The 19,896-nt window shown below is 44.1% G+C and overlaps 1 protein-coding gene across 1 annotated transcript in view; it reads right to left on the reverse strand.

Moving 5' to 3' along the window:
- The window catches only part of LOC135504270 (metabotropic glutamate receptor 4-like), a 222,141-nt gene extending 208,137 nt beyond the window's left edge, over positions 1-14,004 (reverse strand). The window contains exon 1 of the mRNA XM_064922669.1: positions 13,459-14,004. Coding sequence (XP_064778741.1) covers positions 13,459-14,004 — 546 coding nt within the window. The remainder of the gene's footprint in view (positions 1-13,458) is intronic.
- Between the last annotated feature and the right edge of the window lie 5,892 nt (positions 14,005-19,896).

Consider the following 19,896-nt stretch of genomic DNA (forward strand, 5'->3'; position numbering starts at 1 on the left):
CTCTTGTTCCGGAAGAGTGGAGGCTGATTCCCCTTTCGAGTGCTCCATGGGGTGAGTCCCGTTGCAGAACAGGGAAGTGTGTTCCGGGCATACTCCACCCAGACCAGTTGACGGCTCCAGGTAGTGGGGTTGGTTGAGACTAGGCATCTTACAGTGGTCTCCAGGTCCTGATTAGCTCGCTCCGAATTGAGGACCCCGGCCGGAAACCATATCCACCAGGAGACCATGGATGCAGAAGATTGCTGCACCATGAGCTGGGCCGTTTCCTTGGCAGAGGGTAGTTTAGGGAGAGGGATGAAATGAGCGGCCTTAGAAAACCGATCCACCACTGTCAGAATGACGGTGTTGCCATCAGACGGGGGAAGCCCAATGAAAATGTCCAAAGAGATATGGGACCAGGGACGATGAGGGACCAGTAGTGCCTGAACAAGGCCAGAAGGAGCTTGCCATGGAGTCTTGTTCTGGGCGCACACCATGCATGCGGCGACGAAGGCAGAGACGTCAGGAACCATTGTGGGCCACCAGAAACGTTGTCGAAGGAAGGCTAGGGTAAGGCGGGAACCAGGATGACAGGTTAGCCTGGAAGAATGTGCCCATTCCAGGACCCGGGACCAGACTGAGTTGGGGACAAACAGCCGGTTGGCCGGGCCCCCTTCAGGTCCAGGCTGGGATCATTGTGCGAACTTCAATACCCCACAGTGGCTGCTAGGCATGAGGTAGGGAGAATGGTTTCGGTGACCGAGGGTATGGCAGAGGAACTGTATAGGCGAGAGAGAGCATCAGGCTTCACATTTTTGGACCCTGGGCATTAGGAAATGGTGAAACTGAATCTGGTAAACAGAGCCCACCGGGCCTGCCTAGAGTTAAAGCGCTTGGCTGTACAGAGATATTCAAAATTGTTATGGTTGGTCCAGACCAAGAATGGCTGATCTGCTCCTTCCAGCCAGTGCCTCCACTCTTCCAACGCCATCTTGACCACCAGGAGTCAAGATGGGACAGGACGGCCCCCACTCCAACATCAGATGCATCCACCTCAATCACAAATTAAGGCGGCAGGTCCGGATGGATGAGGATGGGTGCTGTTGTGAACCGATGCTTCAGGTCCACAAAGACTTTGGGAGAAGTGAGAGCTGAGAGGGGGGCCGCCAGGGTGCTGTAACCCCGAATTAAACAGAGGTAGAAGTTTGCAAATCCTAGGAAATGTTGCAATTACACCCTGGATGTAGGTTGAGGCCATTCCACCACTGCTTTCGCCTTTCCAGGATCCATCTGAACATTACCCTCAGCAATGACATATCCCAGAAAAGTGTTTGTAGAGAGGTGGACCTCACACTTCTCGGCTTTCATGAACAGTTGGTTCTCTAGGAGGCGCTGAATGACCTGCCTGACGTGAAGAATATGTTCTTGGGCAGACCGGGGGGTAAAACAGGATGTCGTCAAGGTAGACGAACACAAAACTGTTGAGCATGTCCTGGAGCACATCATTTACCAAATCCTGAAAAACTGCGGGGGTGTTGGTGAGTCGGTATGACCTGATACTCATAATGTCCACTGGCTGTGTTAAAGGTTGTCTTCCAATCATCCCCTTCACGAATCTGAACCATGTGGTAGGCATTCCGAAGGTCCAACTTGGAAAAAATGGTGGTCCCCTGGAGAAGTTCAAAAGCTGAGGAGAGGAGTGTTAAGGGGTAACGATTTTTTACAGTAATGTAATTCAGTCCCAGGTAGTCAATGCACAGAAGCAGAGTCTTGTCCTTCTTCTCCACAAAGAAAAACCCTGCGCCGGCAGGAGATGCAGACAGACAGACGGCCCCAGTAGCCAGAGACTCCTCTATAGCCGACCTTATGGTGGTGTGGTGCATGGGATAAGATCAATGGCACAATCATAAGGACGGTGCGGGGGTAAGGAAGTTGCACGTGCCTTACTAAAAACTTCAAGTAGGTCATCATACTCAGTGGGACAGAAACATCCAAAGCCTTGCTTACGTCCTGAGGAAGACGTCTGGGGGAAGGCTGTGCTGCTTAAAGACAGTGGGAATGGCAAAATGGGCTCCAACCTGTGATGGAGCTTGTGGTCCAGTCAATAACAGGGTTATGTTATGGAGCCAGGAAAACCCCAAGACAACAGAAATATGGGGAGATTCAATGAGGAGGAACTGTATTGTGTCACTGTGGTTACCGGAAATCCATATTTGAATGGGCACATAACAATGGGTGATTCCACCTATTGAGCGGCCGTCCAGTGCCCTGGCATCCATGGGAACCAAGAGAGGTAGAATGGAAATACCTAGCTCAGAAGCAATAGTAGCATCCATAAAACTTTAATCTGCCCCAGAGTCAATAAGCACTCAGAGAGACTTAGATTGGCCTCCCCACAGCACAAGCACAAAGAAAAGTGTACGGCTGATGGGAATTAGGGAACTTCCAGTCTGGCTCACCAAAGTACTTGTATCCACCAAAGACAAGGGTTTCCAGGTTAGGAAACTGCCCCTCCACAGTACAGACATCCGTTGGAATTCAGCCTATGTGAGTGTTCCCCAACCGATATCCTAGCTCTTCTCAATTGCAAAGGCTCAGAAGAATCCAACTCACCCGTCATTGATTTACATTTACATTTACATTTAAGTCATTTAGCAGACAATTCACGAGGGAGCTCGGGTGGCGTCGGATCCTCTTGGGAAAACTGCCTTTGTGAGCTTCCGGATTCCTTCGAAGGTGAGTGAGCCATAGCGGGTGAACGAGTGTGCCCGAGGCCAGACCTCCTCTCACTCCTGCGTTTCCTTAATAAGCGTCCATCAATTTTAATGGTTAGGGCGATGAGGGAGTCGAGATCCACCAGCAATTCCCGAGCAGCTCATCTTTTACCACCTCGGATAATCCATGAAGAAAGGTATCGAAGAGAGACTCCAAATTCCAGGCACTATCGGCGGACAACGTGCGAAAAATCAACCGCATAGTCTGCCACACTATGGGAGTTTTGCCGTAAATCAAGAAGTTTACTGGCCGCCTCTCTCCCGGATACCAGAGACTCGAATACCTTATTCGCCTCCGCCATGAATTCTTCCAGATGACAACAAAGGGTGGATTGCTGCTCCCAAACAGAGGTGGCCTAAGAGAGCGCTCTTCCCCACATTAGCGTAATAATAATACGTAATACGCTATCTTCAATCGGTACGAAGGGAAAGAAGATGGCTGTAGCTCAAAAATAAGCGAACACTGAGAAAGGGAGCCCCGACAGGTACCAGGATCTCCAGAGTATCGCTAGGGGTACAAGGGTAGGCTGTACCAACTCAACACTAAAAGGAAAAAATGCACTGGGAAGTTGGTGTCTCTCAGGGATGGCAGATAGCCTATGAGTTAAGCCTTAATTAGCTACATAGTAGCCTTAAACTCTTGGTCGTGGCGTTCTGTCAGAGAACGAAGCCCTTCCAGAAGGTCCTGTAACAACTCCTCATGTCTCCTAATGGTGGCTCCCTGCCGGGAGACAGTGTGGCGAAGCTGGTCCAGGTCGGCTGGGTCTGTCATGGCCAGTTCATACTATCATGACACAAGAGGAGACCCAGATGAGGACACAGGAGGCGGATGGTTGGAGTTAAAGATGTATAATAATCCAAAAAGGAGTAGGCAAGAGAATTGTCCTGGACAGGCAAAAGGTCAAAACCAGTTCAGAGTGCAGGAGGTACAGAGTGGCAGTCAGGCTCGAGGTCAAGGCAGGCAGAATGGTCAGGCAGGTGGGTACAGAGTCCAGAACAGGCAAGGGTCAAAGCCGGGAGGACTAGAAAAAGGAATATAGCAAAGGCAGGAGTATGGTGAAAAAAACGCTGTTTGACTTGGAACATACAAGACAAACTGGCACCGAGAGACAGGAAACACAGGGATAAATACACTGGGGAAAACAAGCGACACCTGGAGGGGGTGGAGACAATAACAAGGACATGTGAAACAGATCAGGGTGTGACAATATTTTCATATTTTCTCTGGAAAATGACTCATGCCTTTGCTTTACACAGAAACTCTGGGAGAACTGAGATGGCATTAACAAGATTATCACCAAATCCCCCTAAGATTCAGATAATAACGTATCTGATCAGAGGGGTTTTCTCCCATCCTCAAGTTGTTCTTAGAACTTATCTAATCGCAATAAAGTGTTTCAAGTGTCACTAATTTTATGTTATTTTCTGGAAACACAAAATGTCAGCATGTTTAACAGGAGTGGCATGTAACAATTGGTCTATCCTAAATAAAACTTAAGGGTTGTCAGGTATAAATGTAATACTTTGACCAAGCATTTTAATAAATAAGACAGATTCATTGGGTCATTAAAATACCTTTTGTTTGACTTTGGAAGTGGTTAGAAGTACATTGCTTCTTTAGATTGCCTATGCTTTCCTTTCTGCAATGTTAGGCACTGGACTTACTGTACAGTCGAGCTCTAGCAGAGGTAAATGGAAACATTTGGCTTGATCTGGTGTGCTCTAGACTCTGCCATATAATTAAAAAGACTTAGAAGTAAATCTGGGGTCAAACAGAAGACAGAAGCTTGCCATCTTTGAACACCTGGAAACAACCTACCTGATTTAGAAAACCCTGAACAGTCAAATTAATTGTAACCCTTCTGCAATGATTAAACTGACCCTTGATTGGCATTGCGAATATATCTCATCAGTTACTGTGTTTAGGACAGCTGCCAATGACACTAGACAGTGCATTTCTGTGGTTCTGAGCCTGTGGAGCGTGCCTTGGTCTATAGAGAGGAGAGGACTGGCCAACATGTCAACCTGGCATATTAAATCATTAAAAGCAGGGCTGAGGAGCTGCAGTGTCCTTGAGGATGACCCTAGGACTACTGGGCTGACATATCCAGCCGGCCACACACTCACTTCACCTTCCTCTAATGGCCTCTCCACAGCTGGAGCAGTGACAGCAAACACAGAAAAGAGGGATTCCGAATGTTTAGAGCACTAGATCTGGAGGGGAATGTAAAGGTTTGATCGATCGCCTCAAAGGTGAAAGGGTCTGTTGATTGGCGCAGGCTATCTGAGGGGACAAAGCTGCCCAGAGCTACTCCGTTATGATTGAGATTGTTGTGGCAGTAAGGTACAGACCATTCCCATGCAGTAGGCAGTCAACCTGTAGATAACAAGTTATCTTACTGCACATACAATATCCTTTCAGCACTGTCGCTGGATGTACTTGAAGACCTTCCATTCATAATTACCCAACCCATAGTGTGCGTCTGAAATGGCAACCTATTCCTACATACATAGTGCTCTACTTTTTATCAAAGCCTGCATAGAGCTCTGGTCAAATGTATAGTGCGCAATATGGAATAGGGTGCCATTTCAGACCAAGCCATAGAGTGATCACAATAACTATCAGATCAGATGATCTATTCCTGTATGTGAGTCAAATAAAGGTACCGTGAATAAAGTAGACCTGACTACAATAAACCACCTCAGGGCGTGCCACACCACTACAGGGTCAAAGTTGAAAAGACACAAAACAGAGTTTCTTAGGAACAAGATTTCACACATGACCTACCTAGCAGCCTCCAAGAAATGTTTAGCATATTTTCAGGCCCACTTAACTGAGAAACGCTTGACAACAAACCCCTTAGCTGGGCAAGTGCTGTGGTCTGATTAAATAAGTACAGCTACAGCTTGACAGGGCACAATCCTATCAAAAACTCATGTACAGCACTGTAATCAGCTGAATTCTTTGTTATTTCCTAGTGGTCTATGCTTTGTGTTGCAGTGTTTATAGAAAGCCAAAACCAGGTACTGTGTTATTTCAGGCTACCATACTGGTGCTCTTGCATGAATGGATCCTCGTCCGACACAGTGAGTATGGTGGCATCCTAGGTCAGGGACATAGTGGATACAGACGTCTCAAACTTCTCAACTATTGTCTGCAAGAGCCCAGATGTGTGTACCAAAAACAAAAACTGCATTTTGGTACATTTATCTTAATTTAACTGTCACTGCCTCAACCATGTGTGAAATCAATGCCAATATGGACCAACTTTCCTTCCATCGTGTAGCTTCAAACATTGCCTTTCAACAGCAGGAAAAAGACGAGGGTACAATTTCAGGAAACAGAGTATGCTGTCACAACAGTTCCCAGCCCCAGGTTCAATACCTACGAGGTGTGTTGTGTTTGTATGGGAGGGGGTCCTCACAGCTTGTTTTTTAATAATTGTATGGGACAAATAATACAAGTAGCATAGGAGTACAACACAAGCCCAGAGTCTGTGTTCTGTGTCGGGATTTATTAGAGGCGTTGTCTCTTTTACTGACTGAAAGAGATCATTATCCAGTAAATGGAGGTAATCCTTCTCTGACTGTCTGCTAATGTTGGTGTGTATGTACAAATGTTTTGAACGGGTGCGTGTCTTAATGTTTATGCCCTTCCATTTGTTCTGTCCTGACATTGTTCTCTATTATGATGTAAAATCAGAAATACCATGAAAATGTAATACCGTTACTTTATCTCAGCATTTAGTTTCAAGACAACATTTGTGAATCTTTACAAAACAATTTAACACATTGTGTTTGCTGAAGGTCACTAATGCACTAATGTAATACAAAGCAGATAAATCTTCAAACTTTTGAATTAATATTCTGTGTCCTAGTTATCTGATGTTCAAATGGTCATTTGTAACGGAACATCGTGACTGCCTCAGAGAAGAGAGAGAGAGAGAGAGAATTCCTCTGTGTGATGGAGGATAGGTGATTCATAAAAGCTAGCTACCATGTTGTCCAATGTGCTCATAGACTGGATGATGTCCAAGCTTCTTACGGTAACCTGGGGGAGCCCAAACTCACACTAGTCTAGTGTATAAAACGTTATGTTATCCTAGGGAAATTCTGTTTCCATAGCTAGGGCTGACAGTGAGGACTTGTGAAGAGCAGAATCAACTGCATAATCAAAACAGTTCCTTTGTGAGAAGGTGTTAAAGTTCACAGTTAGCCATTGTTATGTAAAGGTTCGCTGAAAAGTAGCAGTGGCCTGGATTAGGCTCCAGGTGAGAGCATGTCCACCGGAGCCATGGTCCAGTGACACACGGGTCCCGGCCCACGTAGATGTAAACAGGAATGTCTGAGCCTTTAGGATAAAACACTTGGGTAAATCCTGTATGCACCATCTCTGTCACTGCTTCAGGCTAGGTAGAGGACATGGGATGGCACAGGAGGGAATTGAACAGACATAGAAAATCTTAGATCAACACAAGTTGACCCTCATTATGCAAAAATTGCAGTGCATTTACATTTGTTAGTGGTTATGTTTTTACATTCATAATTCAGGCAATGTCTGAATATGTGCAGGGATTAAAACAGAGAGTATGTCAATATAGCATATTAGCTGATACCGTCACTCTGATGTAATACTTGCAGTGTTGGGGGTAACGCATTACAAAGTAACGCATTACAGTAATAATATTACTTTTTGCGGTAGCAAGTAATATAACGGAGTGCTGTTCCAATTCGAGAAATAATATTACAGTTACTGATCAAAGATAGTTTGTTACTTTTTTATCATTCTATTCCTATTACATTTATTGATCCAAATAAAATATTTGTTATGATTATTATTCCCTCTCTGTTGACGCAATATAAAAAAATCCCCCCGCCGCAGATTGTAATTGTTTTCGTCTTGAGTCTGATGTCCTCTCACCAAGTTCCTGTTAAAGCACGCATGCACTACTACTAACTGCTTTAGTGAGGGAGATGAAAAATGGCAGAAGCATCTAAAGCATAGGGTTTCTTGGCGTGGAAGTATTCCCATTACATTGATTTGGTAGGAGAACAAAATGACAAGAATATAGTTGTAAAATGTAAACTGTGCCCAGGCGAAAAACACCTCTCCACTGCTCGAAACACAACCTCCAATCTCTTGAAGCACCTGCAAAAACAACATGCCAAGACAAAACTCATTGCGAAAGACCCCCCGAGGCCTGACCACTGCTGTTGAAGATGACTGGAGGCCTACCTCATACAAGCAACCAAAGCTTGATTTTAATGGTTCAGGGGGAAAATCTGTAACCCAGGGAGAGCTTAACAAGCTTGTAGTTGGGTATGGAGGCTAGTTGTGTTGGTGAATAGGCTTACCTAGTGTAACGTTGACATTGTTTACAATGAGCGCAATGTTTTGAGGTCTAATGCAAAAGTAATATAACGAGTAGTGTAACTAAATACTTTTCCCAGGAAGTAAAGTAATTTGTTACTGTTAAAGTAATAGGTAATATATTACCTTTTTTGTTGTTGTAGCAACCCTAACACGGGTCGCTTCTCCATTAAAATGTCACCACTACAAAACTCTTAACAGTCATCGATCACATTAATTCAAATATATTTCAACTACCAACAACCGTCTGGTTTGTCCCTCCATCAGTACAACAAAACATCAATATGTGATGTAACTCCAGGCAGCAGGTCACAGAATTTGATTTGGTTGATAGATAGAATTTCCAGGGGGGGGCAGCTGCAAGCCACTAATCCTGAGTTCTTTTCGAGGGAACTGTGGGATAGCTGGGCTCTGTTTTGGAGATGTGGCTGTTTAAAGAGTAATAGGAAAAGCCTGAACAGGGTAATACCTAGGCTTAGTGGTGTTAGATTTGGAGACAGGGGGAAAGCAGTAGTGTCAGCTCTGAGACATGCTCACAATGTATCACATGGCATCAATAGTATTGAGAAGTTCTTGAAACTCACTCTTTGAATTTGTGGCACTGTAAATTGTCAGTAAATGAATTGTAAGTTAAAGAGTTAAATCAAAAGATTTACTGATAATTTACAGTGTCATAAATTCAAAGAGTGAACTTCAAGAAGAGTTGAAGAAGCCATGTACAGTAATTGGAGAAAATGCAGTATATTCATAGCATGATTGTAACACTGGATTTTCTCCAAAACAATCCTGTCTTTTCACAAGGGGAAGGGTATGAGGTTATTCGATAAACACAGAGTGTTGTACATTATTCATGTTGTATGTCGAATGTTTTAAAGAATAAATTAATGTAGGTATTATGCCCTGAGAATACACAATGTAAAATCAGGGCTTTTCCACCATTTCACTTTAAAATGATTGCTAAGTTAAACTAACCATACAGCTCTATGCACAAGGATGACTTTCAACAACGTCTACTGACATTTTTACAAAAATAAATCTACTTGAAAAACAGTGCAGATGTGCACTGTTCATTAGTTCAATGTGTTTTTATGTGCATTTCATTTCAATTACCTCTCTCATAAAGAGGAACAGACCCAGAAAATTAAACCATCCGCTTTAAAAAAAAAAAAACTAACAACATCCTCCCCTCCCCACCATGCCACGTTTCCTCCGTGGACCTGCAGACTTACACTAATGAAATGCCAGAAATTTATGAGTGAACCCCGGCGACCAGCACACATGTAGAGACCACTACATCATGCCCCTTCGCCATTACAGCTGGTGTTCCAGCTTTCTGTGGTGGGACTCGGATAGATGAAGATAAAACAGAGCAAAACTAGGAGGCATGTTTCCGGGCACGCATCTCTTATGGCTGTACTGGGAATTGGCAACTGGGGTCAGGGTCGGTTAAGCGACTTGAGTCTAAACTAATCCTGACTGAAGGAGCCGCTCCGTTGTGGCCGGAGCTCTGCATGAGTGGGAACAGCCGCTAAGAAACAGTGAGAAAGACAGCTGCAAGGATCAGGTCTGCCCCAATTGTAAAAGTCCTGTTGAGTGGCATGGATAAAACCCTGGCATAACCACTGGCCTGTAAACCCTCAGAAAACAATTGCTTGCAAGTCTTTTGAGCCTTTTGGTTTGCTTCCCTTGTTTGCTTCCCTTGTTTGCTTTGCTTGCACAGGATTTTGAAAGTCACAGGCGAGTGGAGAGTTCCCTTTTTTGGAATTATTGGGCATAGATGGGCGGGTAAAGGGATGGAATGGTTGGCTTGAATGACCTGATGTAGTGTGGCTGCACCAAATTACACTTCAGAATAGTTTTTCACTTAGTCAGAATCAATTCTCCTGGCCAGGCTTCTCTCCTGAATTGCCACAGAACTACGACGCTGAGGATCTGTGAAGGTGACAGGGCACACCTTGGGAGGCCTGTCTCAGGGTGATAAAGAGAGCTACTGGCTACTGAGGTAGCTACTGAGAGCGTAGCTAATGAATACTACTCACTACACAAGCCAAACTAGCTGTGGTGTAGTTGTGCTTCAGTATTCATCTTCATTCAGTCTAGTTTTGCCAAATACTCAGCGACTGTCTTGACCCAAAAATTCTCAAAGACATATCATTGAAAAGCATTCTGTTTCCACACATTCCCTACAGCAAGGTCTTTGTACAATTCCCTGTAAAGGTCTGCACAGCAATGTAGAGGAGTCCTGCACCCAGAGCAGAGTCATCCTTTCATCACATATTCTAAATGTATTTATTTTTGTCTTTTACAGCCCATGATGGTTCCTGCGGTAATCTAGAGTGAACTGTGTCAACATGTTGAGATGCTGAGAGGAGGAAGGTACAGCGCCTGAGGGTGTCCCATCTCTGTCTCTAATGAGGGAAGAGAAAGGGCCGCAAGGTCTCTCTGCTTCACAGACAGCACAACAGACAGCTAGTTAACCCTCCTCTTACAGCTACCTTCAGGCTCCCCTGTCTTCTCCTCTGAGCTCCTTTCACCTTCCTCCCCTCTCATCTCTGAAGGCATCCTCCCTTCTGCTTAGAAGGCATAGGTAGACACGTGTGTAGGCTGTTTGTGTGGTAGCAGACTGTACACCTCAGTGGAGGTGGCCGAAGCGCCCCTTTCCTTCTCTGAGAACATATGCTTGTCTCAGCAACACAACATAACCCACAATCATGACTGCCCATGTACATTGTGACAGTTACAGTGCTGATACAGTAGCCTACACATGACCGAGAGAAAAGCTGATATGCACGAAGCCAGAAACGCATCTCCAAGAGATGATCACAAAGCTAGAACCTAACTAAAGCCAGCTTCATCATGACTGGGTAATCAAAAGCATTCGTTACAGCGTCAAAACCAGCCCTGTGCTAATTAGCCTGGGCGCCAGCACACTTTTCTCCTGCTTATGTTGCAGTAAAAAGACCCAACTGATGAGAACATCACCGAGCATGAGCAGACAGGGCCAACCATGGAGGGAGGGAGCTTTCAAACCCCAACTGGATCCCTAGGCGGACATTACGTAATCTGGAAGTAAAATATTCATGCAGCACAATAGGGACGGGATCCTGCCTACTGCTCGGGAGTGCTGAGTTAACACTTTACCGAGCCTCAGCCACTTTAAGACTGGGAGAGGGAAGTAGGGAAAAAAGAAGCATTCTGACAACAACAGCAGGCATGCAGTGTGTTATGGCCACTACCCTTAGGCTCATAAAAGACATGGAAAAGAACAGCAATAAGAAGGGTTGTAAACCACATTGATATGTAACTGTTGAGCTTGCCTTGCGTGTTCAAACCAAGCAAATTATGGATGAGTCAGATCCCCTAACCCATGTACGGGAAATAGTTGACTCACCAAGAGTTTCTTGGGTATAGCTTTCAGTATGTGAGGCTGGGACAGCCCTATCCTCAGCTAGACTGCAAGTGCTGAGAAGCTCACTTACTTTCTAGTTTGAAAATAAATAAAGTGCATTTTGAAGTGCAAAAACCTGCAAGTGTCCATGTAGAGCTAGAAACAGTCAGTAAAGGCTCTCTGACCTATATCGATTTGTAAAGGAAGTGTACAGACTATATCTTTATTCAGAGCTAACCTAGTGACCTGCATTAAGCTGTGTACTACTTGGCCATCAGCCCTTCATAATTGCACTGAATTAGAAACCAGTGCAATCTTCTCCAAACATCTTTCTGTAGACTGCCTCCCACTTTGATCAACCCTCACACCACCATCCTCCAATCATCTGAAGAACACACACTCATTCCTGGATGAAAGGGGGAAAAAACATAGGTTGTGCAGATGAAAGATATCAGGTCAAGCTCTTGAAATCATTAGAAACAGGAGAAGTATCTATCTGCGGAGGAGTCCTTATATGGAGCTAATTATAGTGACGTGATCCAGCGCCAGGCAGGCTGAGACAGGCCAGCATGATGTGAGCATGGCACTGGTAAACAGAGGCGTCATGCCCATATGGGGGGCACAAGGGCACATGCCCCCTCAGATTTGTCCTGTTTCAAACATTTTCGGATGTTAATTGAATTACTGAACTTAACCACATTTTATCATAATTATTTACAAAAAAGATCTGTCAGCTGTATTTTGCAGAGGTGGCACACTGACTTAACCAGGAAAGAGAGTACCTCCCTATATCCTTCCTAGTCAGTGGTTCTTTCCAAGGTGCACGACAGAGAAAAAATATGCAAGGTAGGACCTTAGATATTCTAGTGAGTGCAGACAGTATTGTCAGTGGAGGAGGAGAGGGTGTTGAGTGACACACACAGCGTTTGATTTGATTTGATCTTCCGGTGATGGGCAGGACTCGCAGGACGTATGTTTGTAAATGGATTTGATCAAGCTATGTAGCCTATTGATTCCTCCTTGATGAATAAATAGAATAAACATGTTAAGTTGTTTCCCTGTAATACTAGCCACTAGCAATTTCATGAAGTTGGCTTTAGCTAGCCATCTAGATACGTTCCCAATCTCCCAACGAGCTACCAACCCATTTCATGCTATCAATCAAGTTGGAATAGTTTGTCTAACTATCTTAGCTGGCAAGGTTGCTAGACTTTCGAAAAGCAAGCAATTTCTAAATGTACTGAAAGAGACTCACATTGCTTTCAATATTTTACCCAGAGTTTAGCAGAGATACATAGAAGCATATTTAGGGTTATGATGCGATATACCAGTGTTGCAGTTGTAACTAAACTCCCAAGGCATAAAAGTTCTTAAATAATCAAAGTGCATCATTCATTAAAATGACAATTGAACAGATAAAGAGGTAAGCTTAGCTAACCTAGACATACATTTATTTTCTACATAGAACTAGCCATAAGGATTGCATAGAATTATTCTCTCGATTGTAGGAAAAGGGTTGTTTTTTTTACTGGAAGTAGAGTATATGGTAACAGCTAGCATGCTTTTGTTCTTTGTAATATCACCTAAGAGAGACGACATGGGGTAAAAAGACTAATATAGAAAGCGGTGATTGTTTATCACATCAACATGTCCATATTGTTGGAAAATGGGACAATAGATATAACCTTTCTCCTTTCATGAAAACACTTGCAAACCCTTTTTACCAGAAAAAGCAACTTAACCTTTTATTGACACCCATCAAAGAATTATACATGCTTCAGCCAATTGCATCACAGATCTCAGTCACAGTGCTTTCATAGTAGAGTATGTAATCTCAGCGCAAGTGTGCTGCCAGCCTACAAACGCCTGTTGGGAGAAACTACTTTCATAGCCACCACCATCATTCACAGCCATTAACCAGAAAGTGTCAACTGAAAGGCACTTACCCTGAAGAGCCGCAGGATATTGGCAACCATGATTGACACAGAGCTGGCGGAGGCCCCGATGACACCCACCACCCTCTCAGGCTTGGTGATGATGGGCGGCCCGCCGCTCAGGCACTTGATGTCCGTCCCGTCCTTCTCGATGAGCGCTTGGACGAAGGTGAGCGACTGCTCCAGGGCGTGGGTGTCCCGAGAACAGGTATCCAGGATCCTGGCACCCAGAGTGATGTTGGGCAGCAGCTCATGGTCGTTGTTGATGCGGTCCAGTGCAAACAGCATGGCCTCCAGTCTGTGGATCCCCTTCTCCTTCTTCAGCTCCCCACAGGCTTTACCATCGTTGCCTCTGGCGTGTACCGGGAAGAGGCCACCAAGAGAGATATCCCCATCTATGCGGATGGAGTTGAGGTGTTTGTGGCCAGGTGTCTTTGGCTTGGCCCCCAGGACTACCAGGATACAGCAGGCCAGGAGCAGGACCTGACATGGCCCAGCCAGACCACCTCTGTGACAGCCAGTCTGCCCCCTCTTGATACAGCTTCCCAGAAGATTCATGACGGAAGGCTAAGCTAAACCTGCATCCAACTAAATTGAGTCCCTTCGAAAAATGAAGAAAAAAACCCCACAAACAAATGTCCTGTAGGTCAGCCGCAATATCCTTCAGAGAACAGAACTCTCTTCAGAAGTCACTTCTCATGTCTCTCAGCTCTGACACCATCTCAGTAATACTAATTAGCTTTCTTGCTCTCTCTCTCTCTGCTGGTGCTGCTGCAGTCTACAGCTGTGACACCCCTCTCTCTCTCTCTCTCTCTCTATCCACTTCCTTGTGGGGTATTCTCTCTCCCGGCTGTTGGGGAATGTAGACGGTGTGGAGTTACTAAACAGTTTGGGGCGAGTCGGGAGTGGGTCCGTGGAGAGACATCTTAGGGAGAACAAAGGTGGGATATAATCCTCCTCTTTTCTGCTCCTCCAGAGCCAGTCAGGGGTGTTTATCTTCTCTCTCTCACCCCCCTGGAGCAGGCTAGAGTCTAGAGTCAGTCCAAGCAGGCCTGCAGGTACTCAGACATGGCCTCCCACCTCGAGCTCAGAAAGACAGCAGACTCCTGAAAGATTAAAGGAGAAAGGAATGAGATTCTGAGAAAAAGACAGGAGTAAGAGAGAGCTCTGTTTAAAAAACAGGATGAGATGAAATGGGATTTCATTGGGTCTAATCAACAATAGATTTTTCCCAGCGTGCACGGCTTTGAAGGGATATGCTGCATATTACTTTCCCACATGGTCCTTATAACAATTACGGAGACTCTCAATTGTTGTTAACTCCCACGCACTGCTTTCAGTCCAATGAAACATGAAATACATTTTTCACAAACTCTCTTCTATGATAAAAGGCAGATAAGAAGCAGAGTCTACTTCTTCATTGCTTTTACATTTCATAAACATATCTGAGGATATGCAACAGCACTGGAGGTCACGGTTTCTATCAGATAGTGGATAGAAATATTCAAGCAGAAAAATCCCCAAGCCTACTGCATTAGTAGAAACGCCTGTTGGGATATTTCCATTTTACACCTTCGCTTCACTTGCTTTTAGAGCACTGTTATGAAGGCCATGGGCATAACTGATTCAGAGCCTAGCTGGCACGAGTGCATAGGCTGCTTAGTAAACACATCCCAATCTCTTCATGTGGAGAGCAGACCCACTGGGCAAAAACGGGTTGAATCAACGTCATTTCAACCCCAAAAAATGTATGTGAAGATGTTGAATCGTTGATTGGATTTGCAAAAAGTCAACAACTTAAGGGCATTTAGTCTACATAAATCCAATTGCATGGTGAATTTTTTTGTTGATTTCACATTGAATTCACATTATGTTGATAACTCAACCAAATGTAAATCAAAACTAGACATTGAACTGATATCTGTGCCCAGTGGGAAGTCTCTCCATGGTGTTTTACCAAAGGGTTATAAAATATCCTGCTTCAAATTGAGAATGCAGGATCTTCATAATCTAAGGAGGGATGTTCCCTGATGAAGACATCTGCTTGCACCCCACATTCCCCTCGCTCAGCTCTCCTCTCCAAACCCATCATCTCAGCTGTATGACTTCTGTTTCTATTTGGACACTAGCAGAAGCACACTTTGGTGTGTGTGTGTGTGTGTGTGTGTGTGTGTGTGTGTGTGTGTGTGTGTGTGTGTGTGTGTGTGTGTGTGTGTGTGTGTGTGTGTGTGTGTGTGTGTGTGTGTGTGTGTGTGTGTGTGTGTGTGTGTGTGTGTGTGTGTGTGTGTGTTGCTGACGAGGGTGTCGTCCCAACAGCAGACATTTCCACTGTGCCAGTCTAATAAAGTGGTGGATGTGTGCTCAGTCTGTCTCTGTTCTCTGCCCCTCTGTCTCCGTGTGTGTCTCTCTCTCTCTCCTGCCTCTCACTCTTTCCACCCCCCATCCCTCTCTTCCTCTCTTTCATTGACTTTCCCAGGCATAGCCAATCAGTCCAACAGCAACTGCCTAACAGGCTTCCCACATACTGCGCTAAGCCACAACTGGCATGTCTTGTGATGGAGGATAGGAAGGGCACCTGGCAGGAAACAGGTCAACATAAAAGGAGATACATGCTGCTCCTTAACCCCAACAATGGGTAGTAGGGTTCTTCTGTTGTGGCTTTGATGTCCCTGATTATAGTTACAGGACAGTACTAGAGAGTCTGAGGAAGAGAGTGGTCTAAGGGAATAGATGCTTTCTCCAGACCCGTATAAGCAAACAGGTTTTCTAGTATATAGTATTGGGGGCTTGAGGTTAGATAAAGATGTGCAGATATGGCTGATTGAAATATAACTGCCTTAGCTTGCTGCCTTGCCTCGTGAATTAAAGACGGCACTGCAGGCACATGCAGCTTCTGTTATTTTCGCCATCAAATAGTAAGGACATCCCGCTCCAGTAACTGTACAGTAAGTAGACACAGAGAGAGGCCTAGCTGCTTTACGCTGGCTTCTCCTGTCCTGCTGGGATCCAAAAGGAGATATTTATATCGACACGCTCAGATCAGCCTCCTGAAACACAGCATCCATAATGGATGAAGGCTCAGCTGAAGCACAACATCTAGTTCTGGAGAGAGGGATGAGGGGGGGACTAAGAACTGAGGGGAGATACAAGGTACAAAGCTTTTGTTAAGGAAAGAGGGGGAGAGATGAAGAGAGATGGAGCGAGATGAAGCAAGTGAAACATATGCAGCACAGGGTCCATGGAGGATAATAAGGCTGGCTAAGGGGGACACTCACTTACTCACTTCCTTCTACATTTTACATTTTTGTAATTTAGCAGTTGATCTTATCAGGAGTGACTTAGTTACAGATGACTTGCATTCATCTTAAGATAGCTAGGTAAGACAATCACATTATCATTAAGTACATTTTTCTCAATAAAGAAGTTATCAGCAAAGTCAGCAGGCTACAAGAAGGAAAAGACGAGAGCAAGTTGTATTTATTTTTCTAACGCCCAGGAAGCTCAAAATGTTTAAGTTATGTTGCACAATACATTCCCTTAATGTTGTAAGAATGAATACATTTTATGACATCGATAGCATATTTGTTGTAGGTTTAACATAATATTCCACTGATGTTCACGCAATGTATATTTTTCCTCGGAACATTTGAAGAACGTTTAGAAAACGTTCTATTTAAGTTTTGCCTAATATTACCACAACATTCTCAGCATGTAAATATGTATCTCTTTAAGGCAGATTGGAATACATCCCCTTTCTGTTTCTCTCCAGATTGAATGGCAATTTGCATTTGAGGACTGTATTGTAGGTTAAATAGAGACATGTGGTATGTTAACTTCATTCATATGACATTTGAACTGCATGTAATCATACAAACACAACAATGTTTTTTTACACTTCCTACAGTATGTTGACAATCTGCACATGTCGGGTTTGAACTCACATCATTAACCCTCCTCTAGTAGATAGCTGTCAAATCTAGTTAATCAGGATACAGAACACAATTTCTGAGTTATTGAACTGTTCCCATTCTCTTCATATGCTGTGTACTTGTAACACTGTGTTCTCCTTCTTCATCACGTATTGAAACACATTCTGTCAACATTCTTGGAACATCAAATAAATGTTTTCTGCGCCCTGATACAAACATTATCTGAATGTCAGCACAACTGGACAGTTTTTGTGTTTTGGGAACATAATACATGTTTTTGATGTTATCATCCTAATTTTAGATAAAATTCTAACTAGAACTTAATGGGAATCTTAGTTCATGTTCTGGGAATGTTACCGGTCTGCTGCGTACCATGTGTATCCCATACATACAACTAATAACACTTCAAATTGAAACTTCAAAACTATTAATTCCCAATTTGCAAGTTATGTATTTATTATGTCGCTTTCCTAAAGCCCGAATGTTAATTTACAGCCCAGTTCCATGGTTTCAGTTCGCTTATGCCAGTTTATATTGTTGAAAACGTTTCTTTCTTTCTTTATTTAATGTAATGTATCTGCAGTTTGATCCTCTGAGTGGTTGAGGTTTTTAGGGGATCATGAAGAGGTTGTCTTAATTTCATTGAATCTCATTTCATATTGCTGTTATTTTGTTTGTGTTGCTGTATCTTCTCCAGCCAGTCACGTGATCCACTCAGCTGTGAGTCCTAGAGCAAAAGGTTGCCTGTATTTGTGGTCACAGGGTCGCCAGTCTACTCTGTGTGTAAGTGCTGCTCTTCATCTTTTGCCAGTGTTGGAATTGTTCATAGGGAGGCTGGTCAGAGCCTGGTAGACTACACCTGTGCCGAGATTATATTGGCAGTAATCACTGGTTAGGCCGACGTCATAGGCCTACTGTAGTCATGTAGTTCTATTGATTTGTTTGTTTGGTTGTTTTCTACATTCTCAATGTTCTACTACATAATAAATAACACTACACCTGATTTTACATTGCCTCATGTTGCATCCTACCCTTAAGGCTGAGAGTCCTGCTACCAATGAACAAATCTGTACCCAGAAAGTAATGATCCTCCTTAGTAAACTGTACTTTGTTGCCTCAGCTACGAACAGAATTACAACATTATCTGAGTGGCCTGAAAATAGAATATATTTGTCTTTCTCTCTAACCAGGGTAATCAGCTCTTTGGATAATTCTCTATGAAATCATAATCTATGGATGATCATTTAAGAAGCTGCAGGCCAGTTATCTGCAGGCCAGTTATTATTTCCAAATCTCAAAATCTCCTTCCACCCACGTTAAGATTACAAGCTAATACAACAAGGAAGATAATTATAGCATAGTGGCCAAACAGTGCAGAGAAATAAATAGCTTCAGCACAGGACAATCCTCCTGTAAAATGACAAGAAACCAGATCAGAATAACAAGTCCTGGAACTATGGCACAAAGCGGGAAAAAGTCCCCCATATCCTATCTCCCATTCTCAGGAAATAAATCAGATTGGATATTGCTGACTCTTCCTGAGTTTCCTCTTACTCTCTCTTTCCCTTTCCCTCTCCATATCTATCCCTTTCCCTCTTCCTCAGTCTCTCTCACACCCCCCCCCCTTATCTTATGCTCCCTCTCTCTCTCTTAGCCAATGTGGACACAACAGTGTGCCTAGGCCGTGCCCTTTGTTGTCAGCGTCAGAGACTACACGCAAGTTGGCATCTCCACCAGATGTCCTAGTCACAGGACCCAGATAGGGAGAGGAGATCAACATCAGCTGTCTTTCTGTACAAGGGGACTAGGAAGTATAGAGGGAAATCGCTGACTCTACACAGCAACTCAGTGGGAATTGAACTGTTTGTGCCATTATGGGCCGTCTTAATACCTAGCCGGTGTATACAAACAGGATGCATTAGCTGCAAACAAATGGCCCATGGACCAATATGTCTGTCTGGATGGAATAGGGAGCCAGAGCAGGGGACACAACACTGCTAAATTTCAGATCCCTTCGCTGATGCCAGGTAATGTCATGCACTGTGCTAATAGGGCCGTCAGAGTGCGGTTGGGCAGCCATGCGTCTGACAGTGATATCCTTATCTGACAGGAGACTGCTGTTTGGCCGTTATGCTTCGCCAGCACTCATACTTAGGCCCCAAATGGGCAATAGGATCACAGTGGGGAGCAGAGATTAAATATTGTGTCTGGGGAGAGCACAAACAGGCTTTTCTATCTCATTGTACACAGTACTGGTGTCTAATGCTCCTCAGTGTCAATATAGGATAAGCAAGTGTTTGATTGCCTTGAAAACAAACATATGTGCCTTGTTTTATCAGGAAATATACACCCACATACATCCACCGACACACATACAACAACCTGTATCCATCGCTATCCAAAGTCAGAAATGTGAGATGGGGTGAAGATCTCATCCCATCTATCAGACATGGAGGAATCTCCAAACAGTATGTCAGATACATTAAAGGTTATAGAACTAAGCCAGTGAGATCAATCACCA

Source organism: Oncorhynchus masou, chromosome 18 (assembly GCF_036934945.1).
Source record: "Oncorhynchus masou masou isolate Uvic2021 chromosome 18, UVic_Omas_1.1, whole genome shotgun sequence".
Lineage (NCBI taxonomy): Eukaryota > Metazoa > Chordata > Actinopteri > Salmoniformes > Salmonidae > Oncorhynchus > Oncorhynchus masou.